Source organism: Canis lupus, chromosome 12 (genome assembly GCF_048164855.1).
Source record: "Canis lupus baileyi chromosome 12, mCanLup2.hap1, whole genome shotgun sequence".
Taxonomy (NCBI): domain Eukaryota; kingdom Metazoa; phylum Chordata; class Mammalia; order Carnivora; family Canidae; genus Canis; species Canis lupus.
The window spans coordinates 28,656,800-28,670,465 of NC_132849.1; the positions used below are offsets into that span (position 1 = coordinate 28,656,800).

General features: G+C 36.2%; 1 protein-coding gene across 4 annotated transcripts in view; it reads left to right on the forward strand.

Annotated features, from left to right (window-relative positions):
* The window catches only part of ANAPC1 (anaphase promoting complex subunit 1), a 113,131-nt gene that overhangs the window by 27,980 nt on the left and 71,485 nt on the right, over positions 1-13,666 (forward strand). For all 4 annotated transcript variants that reach the window (XM_072770240.1, XM_072770242.1, XM_072770241.1 and 1 more), the window contains 7 exons: positions 4,129-4,203; positions 6,381-6,649; positions 7,891-7,982; positions 9,077-9,225; positions 12,350-12,428; positions 13,114-13,150; positions 13,241-13,311. In XM_072770240.1, coding sequence (XP_072626341.1) covers positions 4,129-4,203; positions 6,381-6,649; positions 7,891-7,982; positions 9,077-9,225; positions 12,350-12,428; positions 13,114-13,150; positions 13,241-13,311 — 772 coding nt within the window. The remainder of the gene's footprint in view (positions 1-4,128; positions 4,204-6,380; positions 6,650-7,890; positions 7,983-9,076; positions 9,226-12,349; positions 12,429-13,113; positions 13,151-13,240; positions 13,312-13,666) is intronic.

Below are 13,666 nucleotides of genomic sequence, written 5' to 3' on the forward strand. Positions count from 1 at the left end.
TTTTTTTTTAAGATTTTATTTATTTATTCATGAGAGACACAAGAGATAGAGAGGCAGAGAGAGACACAGGCAGAGGGAGAAGCAGGCTCTATGCAGGGAGCCTGATGTGGGACTTGATCCCAGGAATCCAGGATCACACCCTGCACCAAAGGCAGATGCTCGACCACTGAGCCATCCAGGCGTCTCATTTTTTCTTATTCCTAAGTAAATGGGAACGGTTTTTTCATATTCTCATTGTTTGTTTGTTTATGTATGTACGTATGTACGTATGTAGGCAGGCTCCATACCCAACATAGGGCTTGAATTCATGACCCTGAGATTAAGAGTTGGATGCTCTACTGAATGAGTGAGTCAGGAGCCCCACTCATTGGTCATTTATAGTCACTATTTTTTGACTTGCATTTCCTGTCCTTGTCTATGTTTCATTCTTTTCTCTGCCAGTAACCAAAGTAATCCTGTCTGACAAAGTCAGATCATGTCTCTGTTCAGAGACCTCCAGTATCTTCCCTTCCCAGAGTAAAAGCCAGAAACCTGCAAGGTGCCATGTAACCCATCCCTGTCTTACCTTTCTCATCTTATCTCCTCATCCCTGCCTTGCTCACATTGTTCCTAGCTGTCCTCCTTCAGTTTCTCTTCTTGGAACATACCAGGCATGTTCCTGCCTCAGGGTCTTTGCACTTGCTATTTATTAACTCTGGAGGAAAAGCCTTCCCCCAGAAGAGAAGCTTAGGCCTTTTTCAGATAGCACCTCAGTGCAGCATGCTCTGTTCATTCCAGTGGAATTGTTACCTCTCCCCATGCTTTTTATCCCCTTTACCTGTTTTATTTTTCTCTTTGTGCTAATTAAATATGCTGCATATTTTACTTAATTTATATTGCTCTGTGGAGTTGTTACCTCTCCCCATGCTTTTTATCCCCTTTACCTGTTTTAGTTTTCTTTTTGTGTAATTAAATATGCAGCATTATATCTAAGCAGGAATTTTTGTTTAGTTTTGTTTTCTATCCCTAGGCCCTACAGTAGTGCCTGGCATAGATGGATGTTCAGTGAATTTGTTGAATGAACACCCTTTTGCGTCTGAATGAGATATTATTTTTAAGAATTTGTATTTATCATATTAAAGAATTTCCCTCTGAAATTCCCTTGAGAAAAACCTTCCTGGGAAAATAGAGATAATTTTTTAAAATTTTAAACAGTTGCATGAAAGCTACTTTATTCCATATTTTCCCATTCTTCATTTAAATATGAAGAAATTGAGCCTTATTAGAAACTAAGGATATCTACAGTGCTTCAGCTTTTTGCAGTTTGTGTGTTACTCTGCTGTGGAACTTGCTGATGAATATAGGTTGTTGTGCTCCATTCTCTAGCAGAGATCCAGGGCCCTCTTAGGTTTTCATATTATTGGGAAGACTGAGCAGCTACCATTTTTTCTTTTGTAAAATGTGGCTCTCTTACTTATTTATTGGATAATAGTTCTAAAAGAAGGAATGAGGAAATCAGTCCTGAGGCTGAGTTGCTTTCACATTTATTTATAGAACTGCATAATAAATCTCTTGCTATACTTTGGTTCCTACATCAAAGCTCAGGATGAAATGGTCTTCAGTGGCAAATGATTTTCATTTTGTTTTCTTCAAATATATCCTTTTTTTGTTTTCATTTAAATGGGTAGAGAGGGCGCCTGGGTGGCTCAGTGGTTGAGTGTCTGCCTTTGGCTCAGGTCATGATCCTGGGGTCTTGGGATCAAGTCCCACATTGGGCTCCCCACAGGGAGCCTGCTTTTCCCTCTGCCTATGTCTCTGCCTTTCTCTCTCTCTCTCTCTCTCTCATGAGTAAATAAAAATAAAATCTTTTAAAAAAGTAATGGGTTAGAGAGTAAGAAGTACAGAATTTTTCCCAATGAGTTACATGATTTTTGGCATTTCTTTGGGTCTTCCTTAATTTACTGATGTGTTAAATGAGAGCATTGAAAAAAAAAATGAGAGCATTGGACAGATGATGTTTCCTTCTGGTTCTCACATTCTATGAATGGTTGCATCGGGGGTTAACATTTTGTATCCTCAGGATGCTCATATTTTTGTTAGGTAGAAGTTGAGCCTCTGCTGAAGGCCAGGTGTGTGATGCCAGGCTTTTCAGATTTGCATCAGGCAGGGTAGTTTCTCTCACGGAATTGACAGTCTCAGGAGAAGGCAGATAAGTATTTTATATCAGGTTGTGATAAAGGTCAGGGATCTACAAAAGCATATAATAGGGTTGGGTAGCTTGCAGAATATTAAAATAATGAAAATAAGATAGATCCATATATGCCACAAAGAGGTATCTATATCAGATAATTTCTGTTGTTTTTCGTAACTCCAGGTCTTATAAATGTGATAACGATAGCAAGAACATTCTTTATGACATTTAGAATGTGTGTGAGAGAGAATGTGTATATATAGGCATGTTAGTATGTGCTAAATTTTGGTTGAAGGTAAAATAGCTAACAAATGGATTTGTTGCTTTGATTGTACTCTTGTCATTTTCTTTTTTGATAGTATTGTGTGTGAACTGGACTGTGTTTTCTTTGAATGCTTCACAAGAAAACCTTTTCTCTTGATCAGTTTTAAAATTACTCAGTTCTAAAAACCACTTTATTCCATTTTATATTTAATATTTAAATATGACATTTAAATATTCAGCACATTAAAATTACTTTTTTGCTATGTTTACTTTTTTTTTTTAAAGATTTTATTTATTTATTCATGAGAGAGAAAGAGAAGCCGAGACACAGGCAGAAGGAGAAGCAGGCTCCATGCAGGGAGCCCGACGCAGGACTCGATCCCGGGTCTCTAGGATCATGCCCTGGGCCAAGGCAGTGCTAAACCGCCGAGCCACCTGGGCTGCCCTATGTTTAGTTTTTATATAGAAATCAACTTTCCTTTTTTTTTTTAATTTTTTAAAAAATTATTTATTCATGATAGTCATAGAGAGAGGAGAGAGAGGTAGAGACACAGGCAGAGGGAGAAGCGGGCTCCATGCCGGGAGCCCGACGCGGGACTTGATCCTGGGACTCCGGGATCGCGCCCTGGGCCAAAGGCAGGCGCTAGACCGCTGAGCCACCCAGGGATCCCAGAAATCAACTTTCATATGAGTGAGATTGATTGATAAATTATGTAAGTTTTATAAAAACTTTATTGTATTATAAATAAAGCATAGGAAAGTAGCCATTGCCATTCATGGACTTATGGTTGATTAATTGGTAGTTTAGTGCCCATGTGAAGTAGCAGAGGCGGCAAAGGTGATGCAGGGGGGAACTGAATAAGATTAGTTAGGATAGGCTAAATATATTATAATGGAAAATCCTCAAAAGATGTAATGGCTCACACAATAAAAATTTAGGTCTTCCTCATGTAACAGTACTTAGGAGGTAAACAGTCTGCACAGTTATTACAGATCCAGGCTGATGGAGCATCTGCCATCTTCAACATGAGGCTTCAAAGATTACCCTGGGGTTAACTCCATCCAGTCAGGTACAAAGGAGAAAGAGATTGAAGGAGCACACACATGAGTTTGTCATGAACAGGGCATGGAAGTGGTAACATCTACTTTCATTTATAGTCACACTGTCATAGGGCTGTACATAACTCAGAGGGAGGCAGGGATATAAAGCCTGGCTGTGGGTCCAGGAGAAAGAGGAGAACTCTTTACTTTGAAGAGTAGCTATCTGTCTCTGCCATAGAATTGTTAGCCTGTCTACTAGAGTCTGTTATGTAAACTCTAAATAAATGTCTACTTGGTTCTGATATTTGGCTAACATTGGGTTGTACTTCGTGTATTTGGGATATGGCTAATGGTTCTTGTTTTACTAAAGTAGTGGCAATCTGTGTCATCACAGAAGTCAGGAAGGAAAGGAAACCACCATTCTAGTGCCTGTGAGCCAAGGCACTGTACTAGGTGCTTTCCATATATGATTTCATTTCTTCTTCACAGTGACCTGAAAAGAAAAGTATTCCTACCATATTTTCCAGATGAAAAAATGAGTATTGGTGACTTACCTTAGTTTCGGTAATATGGAACTGATACCTGAATTCTTTAAGTTGATCAGTTGACTGATAAATTTATATGATTTTGTCTTTTTTGGGATTGTCTTTCAGTTTGACTTTGAGGGATCACTTTCCCCAGTCATTGCACCCAAAAAAGCGAGGCCTTCTGAGACAGGATCTGATGATGTAAGCATTATTATTTCTTGCTACTATAAATTAATTTGTGGGTGCTTGTACTAGAGTCTACAGAAGTGGTACTCTTGTTGATTTGTATTTCTAACATCCTTTATTTTAATACTGAATAGTATTTATTTTGAAAGTTGGATGTGTTATGTTTTTTATGGTTATTTATTTACTTTTGTCTTTAATAATCATTTAAAAATTACTGAATATACATAATGCTGCATGATTTGAGTTTGGATGCTAGATGTTTTATTGCTAATTAATCCTCTGGTTTTAGGTTCTCAATCATATTAGATTCTATGGGTATATTCTTAAGTTCAAAGAAATTTTTAAAAATTGAGGTATAATTTACATAAATGAAATGCTCAAGATCTGAAGTTTATAGTTTGATCAAACACTTATGTAACCCACACCCCAAAACACAAAACCTATCCATTATTCCATAAAATTTCCACGTGCCATTTTTAGTCATTTCTTCCTTCCCTTCCTCTATTCTTGAAGCAGTCATTGATTTCAGTTCTATCACTATATGTTATTTTTGCCTGTTGTAGAACTTGTTATATATGAAATAATGTGGTACAGAATCGTTCGTATAAGGTTTCTTTGATTTAGCATGTTTTTGAGATTCATCCCAGGCATTGCAGATGTCAGCAGTTTGTGCCTTTTATTGCTGAGTGGGATGAATATACTATAGTTTGTTTATACATTTGTCTGCTGATGGATACGATACCTATGCCATTTTCATTATTTGACTATTATGAATAAAGCTGCCATCAGTATTCAGTGACAAGTGTTTGTGGACATATATTTTCATTTGTGTAAATACCTAGCAGTGAAATTGTTAGGTCATTGCTGGTTCCCAAACTCATTGTACTACCTTACACTCTGACCAGTGATATATGAGAGTTCCTCTTGTTCATTTTGGCCAGCATTAGCTGTTGTCAGTCTTTTTCATTTAAATCATTTGAGTTTGTATAAAGTAGTTACTCTTAGGTTTTAATTTGCCTTTTCCTCATGACTAATGATATTAGACACTTCTTTATGTGCTTCTTAGCTACTTACATATCTTTTTGTCAAGTTTCTGCTCAAACCTTTTACAGTTTTTTATTTTTATTTATTTTATTTTTATTTTTATATTTTTTAAAGATTTTATTTATTTATTCATGAGAGACACACACACACACACACACACACACAGAGGCAGAAACATAGGCAGAGGGAGAAGCAGGCTCCATGCAGGGAGCCTGACGTGGGACTCAATCCCGGGTCTCCAGGACCACACCCATGGCTGAAGGCGGTGCTAAACTGCTGAGCCACCCGGGCTACCCACCTTTTACAATTTTTTAATTGGATTTTTAAAAATACTCATTGAACTATAGAAGTTCTTTATATACTCTGAGTATGAGTTCTTTGTTGTATGTTTTCTCTTAGTATATGGCTTAATAGTGTCTTTTGATGAACAGAGTTTTAAAAATTTTAGTTACTCTTCTTGCCAATGTTTTATGGTTTGTTTTTTCTTTATCTGTTCCAAGAGATTTTAAGTTAGAATAACACACTGTAGTAAACCTTTCAAAAGTGTTAGAAAATTCCAAGACCTGAAAATAGCGTAAACCATATTCTCTCAATACAATACAGTAAATCAAAACAGAAACCAAAACAGACTCAATACTTGGAAAATGGAGGACAAACAGTGTGAATATAAAATTCAGTTGATGATTAGATTGTAATTGCTTGCCCCAGCATCTTATAAACATAGATAAATGTACTAACTATATACAAGTAGACTTTTCTCCTTACCAAAACACAGATAAATATATTAGTCACTAAACTTGCCCATCTATACTTATGACCTGTTATTCTCTACTTTTGGCTTCATAAGATATCACCTAGGATAATTTTAGTTTTCTTTCTCATTCTCTCTATAAGTAGTTGGATTCTTCCCCCAGTCTTTTTCCTAATAGGGCATAACTAAAATTTTTCAAATGGGTTTTGAAGTGGTTTATCTTAGTGTCTATTGTTGGCATCTGGAAATTGCCTAGCTAATTTGATATGGGGATCTGATTTTTAGGTATTGTGATTGTTTTTTCAACTTAATGTGAAAATGAAACTTAAATTATTCTAATGATGACATTACAAGGGGGCATTATTTAAAAAATTAATATCTTCTTTATTTTTCTCAGGACTGGGAGTATTTACTAAATTCAGACTACCACCAGAATGTTGAGTCTCATCTTTTGAATAGATCTTTATGTTTAAGTCCTTTGGAAGTTTCACAAATGAAGGATGAGGATTTTTCACAGAATCTCATTCTGGATTCTTCTACACTTCTTTTTACTCATATACCTGCAATATTTTTTGTTCTTCACCTTATCTATGAGGAGCTTAAGTTGAATACTCTAATGGGAGAAGGAATTCGTTCACTTGTTGGCCTTCTTGTTCAGTTGGCAAGGTAAATCTTGTTTGTAGACTAGTAACTACCAAGAAGTCCTTAGATTACCTGATCTCAGCCATGAATATCATATAGGAACCTTGTAAATAAATTTATGAACTCTACCTTTTCAGAAAACCAGAATATTTTCTATAAACCACAGAAATGTTTGAAGGTACTGGCTATATAAAGGCCTTGTGGGCTGTTATGGGGTTCTTAATCTTTGTCCTAAGATCAGTGGGAAGTCACAGAAGTGTGTTAAACAATGGTGGTGACCAACCTACTCAGCTCTTCATTTTGACAAGGTGACTTGGCTGTGCTTTTGCGAAAGTTCTGTAACACCTACTGTTTTGCAGTAATACCTAAATTCAAAGAAGAGGTATAGTTAACATAATCATAGTTTACATATATGAATATGAATTGTAGCTATTATGATCCCTGTATTAATGATGATGAAACTTATCTAAGTTTGTTTCTATGAACATGAGTAGTATTTGCTAGCTGAGGATTCTTTTTGCCGTGTTTTTGTTGTCTCAATCTGTCGTTGTCTCTGCCTTTGAGGCTTTTTTAGTGTATCCAGTTTGGCCCTGAATTCTGAAGGTTATATTTAGGTGGTGTTTCAGCCTTTATTGAGCCTTAGTGATAAAGAAAGTTGAATTTGAATTAAAATGTCAACCACTGAGTTAAGATTGTAGAACATTTTCTAATTTCTGTGATCTTCCTCAAGACTTAAATTCTCTTCTGAGGTGTGACCATTTTAATTGATGATCAGTTTCTCTTATGACAAATCATTACTGTCATGAAAATTCTTTTGTTATGAAATGACTTCCAAACTCTAATCATTATGGCTTTCTGAAATTCCATTTTTTAGGTTTTTTTTTAGGTATTACATGTTTTAAGGTATTCTTAACACATATATCTTATTTAATTTTCAAAACTTCTGAGTGAGTGAATAGAAATTTTCCTATTTTCTAGAAGAAAATACTGAGGTTCATAGAGATAACTTGCTGAAGATCACAAAACTAACAAATAATAGAGGAGAAACTAGTTTTAACCCCATAAAATTTATCTAGCAAAAGGAGTTTGGGTTGCCCAATAGGGCACTTCAAGGTCCAAAAATAGAATAAAAAGATTCTAGATTTGATGATCTTTTTTGTTATAAGTTTAAATTGAAAAATTGAACCGATGAATCCTAATTTTGTGAGGGAAATGCTTTAATACTTTCCTTATGATTTCTTTTTTATATGCTCTTACTGTTTTAGGGATTTAAAATTGGAACCTTATGTAGATCATTACTATAGAGATTTCCCAACACTTGTCAGAACTACTGGACAAGTGTGCACAATTGATCAAGGTACGTGTTTGTGCCATTAAAATTTTTCTTTTTCTTTTTTTTTTTCTTTAAGATTTCATTTGTTCATGAGAGACACAGATAGGGCAGTGACATAGGCAGAGGGAGAAGCAGGCTCCCTGTGGGGAGCCCGATATGGGACTCAATCCTAGGACCCCAGGATCACGACCTGAGCCAAAGGCAAATGCTCAACCACTGAGCTACCCAGGCTCTCCATTAAAGATTTTCTAAACAGTGAGTGACATTTGGTTGTATCTTTCTTGGTGAATAGCACTGTATTTCTTACCTTTAGTCTCTAAGTTGGAAGTGGTTTCTTTCCACCGGTAGATTTCAGTTTGTAGTGTTTGCTCTCTGACTTATAGTAAGAGATAACATTAACTTCTTCAGTGTGTGGGAAAAATTTTACCCATCCCCAAGTGCTAAGGATGCTTTGTTCTAGACCTATCTGATAGTAGCTAACAACTATGTATTATTTAAATTAATTTATATAGAAAATTCAAGTTTACATTTCAAGTAGTAAGTAGACACATAGGGCAGTAGTTGCCATATTGGATAGTTCAGGTATAGAACATTTCGATCACCACTCTACGGCCTTAGACCTTGAGCTACAGGAACTCGGTCAGGGCCCAATGTTTAGAGGAAAATCCTAGGTGTCTCTTGTTTTCTTGCCTTTAGGATTAGGGCAGTATTTTGGTTAGATTCTTTATATGGCTTGAGTACAATAATTTGCTAAATTTCCATCCAGGATGGATAAAATAGTAGTCATTTAGATGCTACATATTATAATATAGTCTGTTATTTTCTGTGGCAAAAATCATGAAGCATTTTGAAGAAAAATGTTACTCTGATTGTTTCCAAATGGCAGACAATGATCATTTTCCCTTTAGAATAAAATGGCATTGCGGGATGCCTGTGTCGCTCAGTTGGTTGAGCATTCAACTCTTGATCTTAGCTCAGGTCTTGAGCTCATGATCATGAGTTCAAGCTCCATGTTGGGCTCTGTGCTGGTCATGGAGCCTGCTTAAAAAAAAAAAGATTAAAACAGTAGTATCTTAATGTATTCTTGTGTTTTTATAAATGTGTATCTAATTCTAAAGGTCAAACAGGATTTATGCATCATCCATCATTTTTTACTCCTGAGCCACCAAGTATTTATCAGTGGGTGAGTTCTTGTCTGAAGGGTGAAGGAATGCCGCCCTATCCTTACCTTCCTGGAATCTGTGAAAGAAGCAGACTTGTAGTATTGGTATGTATTGTCTACCTTGTTTATTTTTTTCTTTTTAAAGCTTCATTTTAAAAATTCTGCCAAAAAATTAACTTTGTTTTGTGTACATTTCTGTGAATTTCTTTTTTTTTTAAATATTTATTTATTTATTTATTTATTTATTTATTTATTTATTTATTTATTTATGATAGTCATGAGAGAGAGAGAGAGGCAGAGACATAGGCAGAGGGAGAAGCAGGCTCCATGCACCGGGAGCCTGATGTGGGATTCGATCCCAGGTCTTCAGGATCGCGCCCTGGGCCAAAGGCAGGCGCCAAACCGCTGCGCCACCCAGGAATCCCCATTTCTGTGAATTTCAACAAATGTATAGATTTATGTAATTACCACCATAATTAGGCCACAGAACAGTTCCATCCCCCCAAAACTTCCCACAAGCTTTTGTGATTCTTACAGATTGTTGCCTGTGTTAGCAGGCAATACCTGTTGTATTTAATTGCCAAGTGCTAGTCAATTACGGGGATGTTTCATATTGGTTACCCATTCACCCTTTGAAGATATTTGGACTCGTTCCAGTTTTTAGCAATTATCAATACAGCTCCTATAAACATTCATGCCCTAGGTTTTTGTGTGAATGTAAATTTCATTTCTCAACGGTAGATACTCAGAGGTGAGATTGATGGTCATGTAAGTATTTTTCAGAGCGGCCATACCATTTTACATTCTCACAATCACTTGTGAGAGTTCTGATTTCTCTACATCCTTTCAGTGTTTGGTGTGGTCATGGTTTTTAATTTTTGCCATTTCTGTTAGATATGTAGTATTTTGTGGTTTTAATTTGCATTTCTTTAATGGCCAATGAGGTTTTGAGAGTTCTAGATAGGAGGTTTTTTTTTTTTTTTTTTATTTATGATAGTCACAGAGAGAGCGAGACAGGCAGAGACATAGGCAGAGGGAGAAGCAGGCTCCACGCACCGGAAACCCGATGTGGGACTCGATCCCGGGTCTCCAGGATCGCGCCCTGGGCCAAAGGCAGGCGCTAAACCGCTGCGCTACCCAGGGATCCCTAGATAGGAGGTTTTGTCAGCTATGTGGATTGTAAATATTTTCTTCTGGTTTGTAGCTGTCATGTCTCATTCTCTTAATATTTCTTCTGCAGAACAAAAATGTTTAATTTTGTTGAAGCCAGTTTATCCATTTTTTCTTTTATGGATAGTGCTTTTGGTGTCTAGGAATTCATTAACTTCAGGTCACAATTAGGGTCTCCTCTGTTTTTTCACAGAAGTTTTATAGTTTTTGCTTTATACTTAGATCTATAATCTATTGTGTGTGTGTGTATATGTATACATATATGTATAATACATTGTATATATATAAATATATATATATTTATAAGATGTGAGGTTTAGGTTGAGGTTCTTACTCTATTTGGATGTCCAGTTCTTTTAACACCATTTGTTGAGAAGACTCTCCTTTCTCTCTTGCTTTTGCACTTTTCTCCAAAATTAATTTACCACATTTTTGCGGGTCTATTTCTAGACTATTGTAGTACATTAATTCATATTGCTGTCCATACTGTGTTGATTACTGTAGCTGTATAGTAAGTCTTAAAATTGGTTAGTGTGATGACTCCTTTTGTTACTCTTCATTTTCAAAATTGTTTTAGCTATTTTGGTTCCTTTGCCTTTTCATTTAAATTTTATAATCAGCATGTCTATAGCTACAAAAAAATTCTTCCTGAAATTTTTTCCCTAAAGAAACACATCTTTCTTATTTTAAAAAATTAGTTAATTTTGAATAGTTAATACGTGTCTGAGGTCAAGACTTCAAATAGAACCAAAGGACTTTGGTAAAGGTGAGTTCCTTCATGCTCCCATTTCTTGGTCCCTTCTCCCAGGAGCAGGCAGCTTACAGGTCCTTTGTGTATCTTTCCAGAGATGAGGCCTTCCCAGGCTTATAGGAGAACCTCTTGCTTTTATCTCCTCCACAAATATCATTGGACTGTAAATATGTTTATACCCACATGTCTTTTCGTTTATTATGTATTCTGCTTTGCTTCATGTTGAGAAAGATTTCAGAGTCCCCTGTGGCTCTGAAACAGATATGTAGAATAGTCATTCTGCTTTTTAAAAAAAATGGTGGTAAAATATGCATAATATTATTTTAACTATTTTTAAGAATACAGTTAATTTAGTGGCATTAAATACATTCACAAAAATATCAAGAGCAGGTTTGTCCCAGAATTTTCACATCCCTTGATGCTTGTGTCGAAACATTTAAGTGAAATCACCTAGTATATTGGTCCTGCCCTACTCTGCTTGGGGGTTGGGATTGGGAGAGACTTGGTGTAGTATCTAGCCACACGGAGGAATCAGAAATATGAATATACCAAGTTGGTCAGCCTCCCAACTTAAATTATATTAGTCAACTTGTAGATATTCATATTATGACTTTTCTTTGTTAGATATGATGTCAGCTAGGTTCAGGAGTATGTCATTTGCAGTGGTTATATTGGTTTGGAATTTAGGATTTTTAAGATGCTCCAGCATAGTAGTAAAATTTTAATAGAATCGCTTTACCTTCTTTAAAAAAAAAGCTACTGCAGGTTCAGCTCTTGGTAGTAGTAGCAAGGAGCAAATATTCAAATGAGAACTTCGAAGGCCAAGGGGAGAAAGGTGTGAGTTAGGGTTCACCTAACCAGATACAGTCCAAGTGTCTATCAGTTTATGAATAGAGAGAGTTTGGTACATCTGTGTAATGGAATACTACTCAGCAATAAAGAGAAATCACTGATACATGCCGTAATGTGAATGAGTCTCAGAGGTTTGCTGAGTTAAACAAGTAGGACACAGAAGATTACATATTTTAAGATTCCATTTATTTGACATTGTAGTATAGGCAAAACTATGGGGAAAGAAAACAGGTGGGTTGTTTCCTGTGCTAGGTGAAGGAGGAGTGGGGTGACTAGAGGGTATAAGGGAACTTTTTGGTATGATGGAAGTGTTCTATATCATGATTGTAGTAGTGGTTATATTATTATATGATCTTTGTCAAAACTCAGAGCTGTACATGTAAAATGGATGAATTTTCCTATATGTAATTATGCCTCATTTGTTTAAAAAATAATGTTAATTTTCTTCTTTTGCAGAGTATTGCACTCTACATACTTGGTAATGAGAGCTCTGTTTCTGAGGAATCCTCACAGTATTTATCAAGAATAACTATAGGTAAGTCAGTGTAATAATGTTAGGTTTCCCAAAACAATTTTTTTCCCCAAAACAAATTTTTGTGAATGTTGATATCAGAATTGAAATTAAAAAATGAAAAATTTCCTAAGTGTTTGCTTTAGAGGCCATGTCTTGCCTCATTTTATTTATTTATTTATTTTACTTATTTTTATTTTTTTTAAAGATTTTATTTATTTATTCATGAGAGACACAAAGAGAGAGGCAGACACAGGCAGAGGGAGAAGCAGACTCCATGCAGGGAGCCCGACATGGAACTTGATCCCGGGCCTCCAGGATCACATCCTGGGCTGAAGGCGGTGCTAAACTGCTGAGCCACCTGGGCTGCCCCCCAAATGAAAAATTTCCTAAGTGTTTGCTTTAGAGGCCATGTCTTGCCTCATTTTAGAGATGACCTTTTGTACTGTTACAGGCTGTAGTCCATAGCTGATTTTCAGAGACCAGTACTTCAGATCTAACAAATTTTATTTTTCATTGTATGTGAAAGGACTATTTTATAGTCTCAGGGAAGTTACTACTACACTTTCCAGCCTACCAGAGGACTGCTTATTTTGTTTTTTAGGAGTTGTTCGTTAATGAATTTTTATTTCCAAATGTCTTCTACATGTGATATGTTTTCTTTGTGAAGATAACTATTAAAATAAAATTTCATTTTGTTGCCTTTTAGCCCCCCAAAAGTCACAAGCAGAACAAGAAGAAAACAGGTGACTTTTATTCAGATTGCGCTTGTATATTAAAAATATAAAACACTATTATGTTTACTGTTTCATAACTCATGTTTTATTCCCTCATAGGTTCAGTTTCAGGCATTCTACATCAGTTTCTAGTCTAGCTGAACGATTAGTTGTCTGGATGACGAATGTAGGTAAGATAGTCCTTGTTACTTTTTTCATGTCTTTGAGATGCTGGTGAGAACCACCTGCTTCGTCCATTGGCCCTGTTTCCTCACAGTCAGCTAGAACAGAGAGGCAGAAAAGGAGCTCTCACTCTGTGAAAGGTCCTGCAGGACCAAGATCATGGCCCATCAAGCCACACCTCCTTTCCCTGTCACACCTTCCATATCATAATGCTGGCATACCAGCTTTTTATCTCTTGGCAGGTAAGAAATGTTTATTTGCTCTGCAGACTGGCCTCTTCAGAATGGAGACTTATAATCACTCCATGTTCAAACTTGAAGCCATTATAATACTTAGGTATCAGAAGGGAGTATGTCTGGCAAA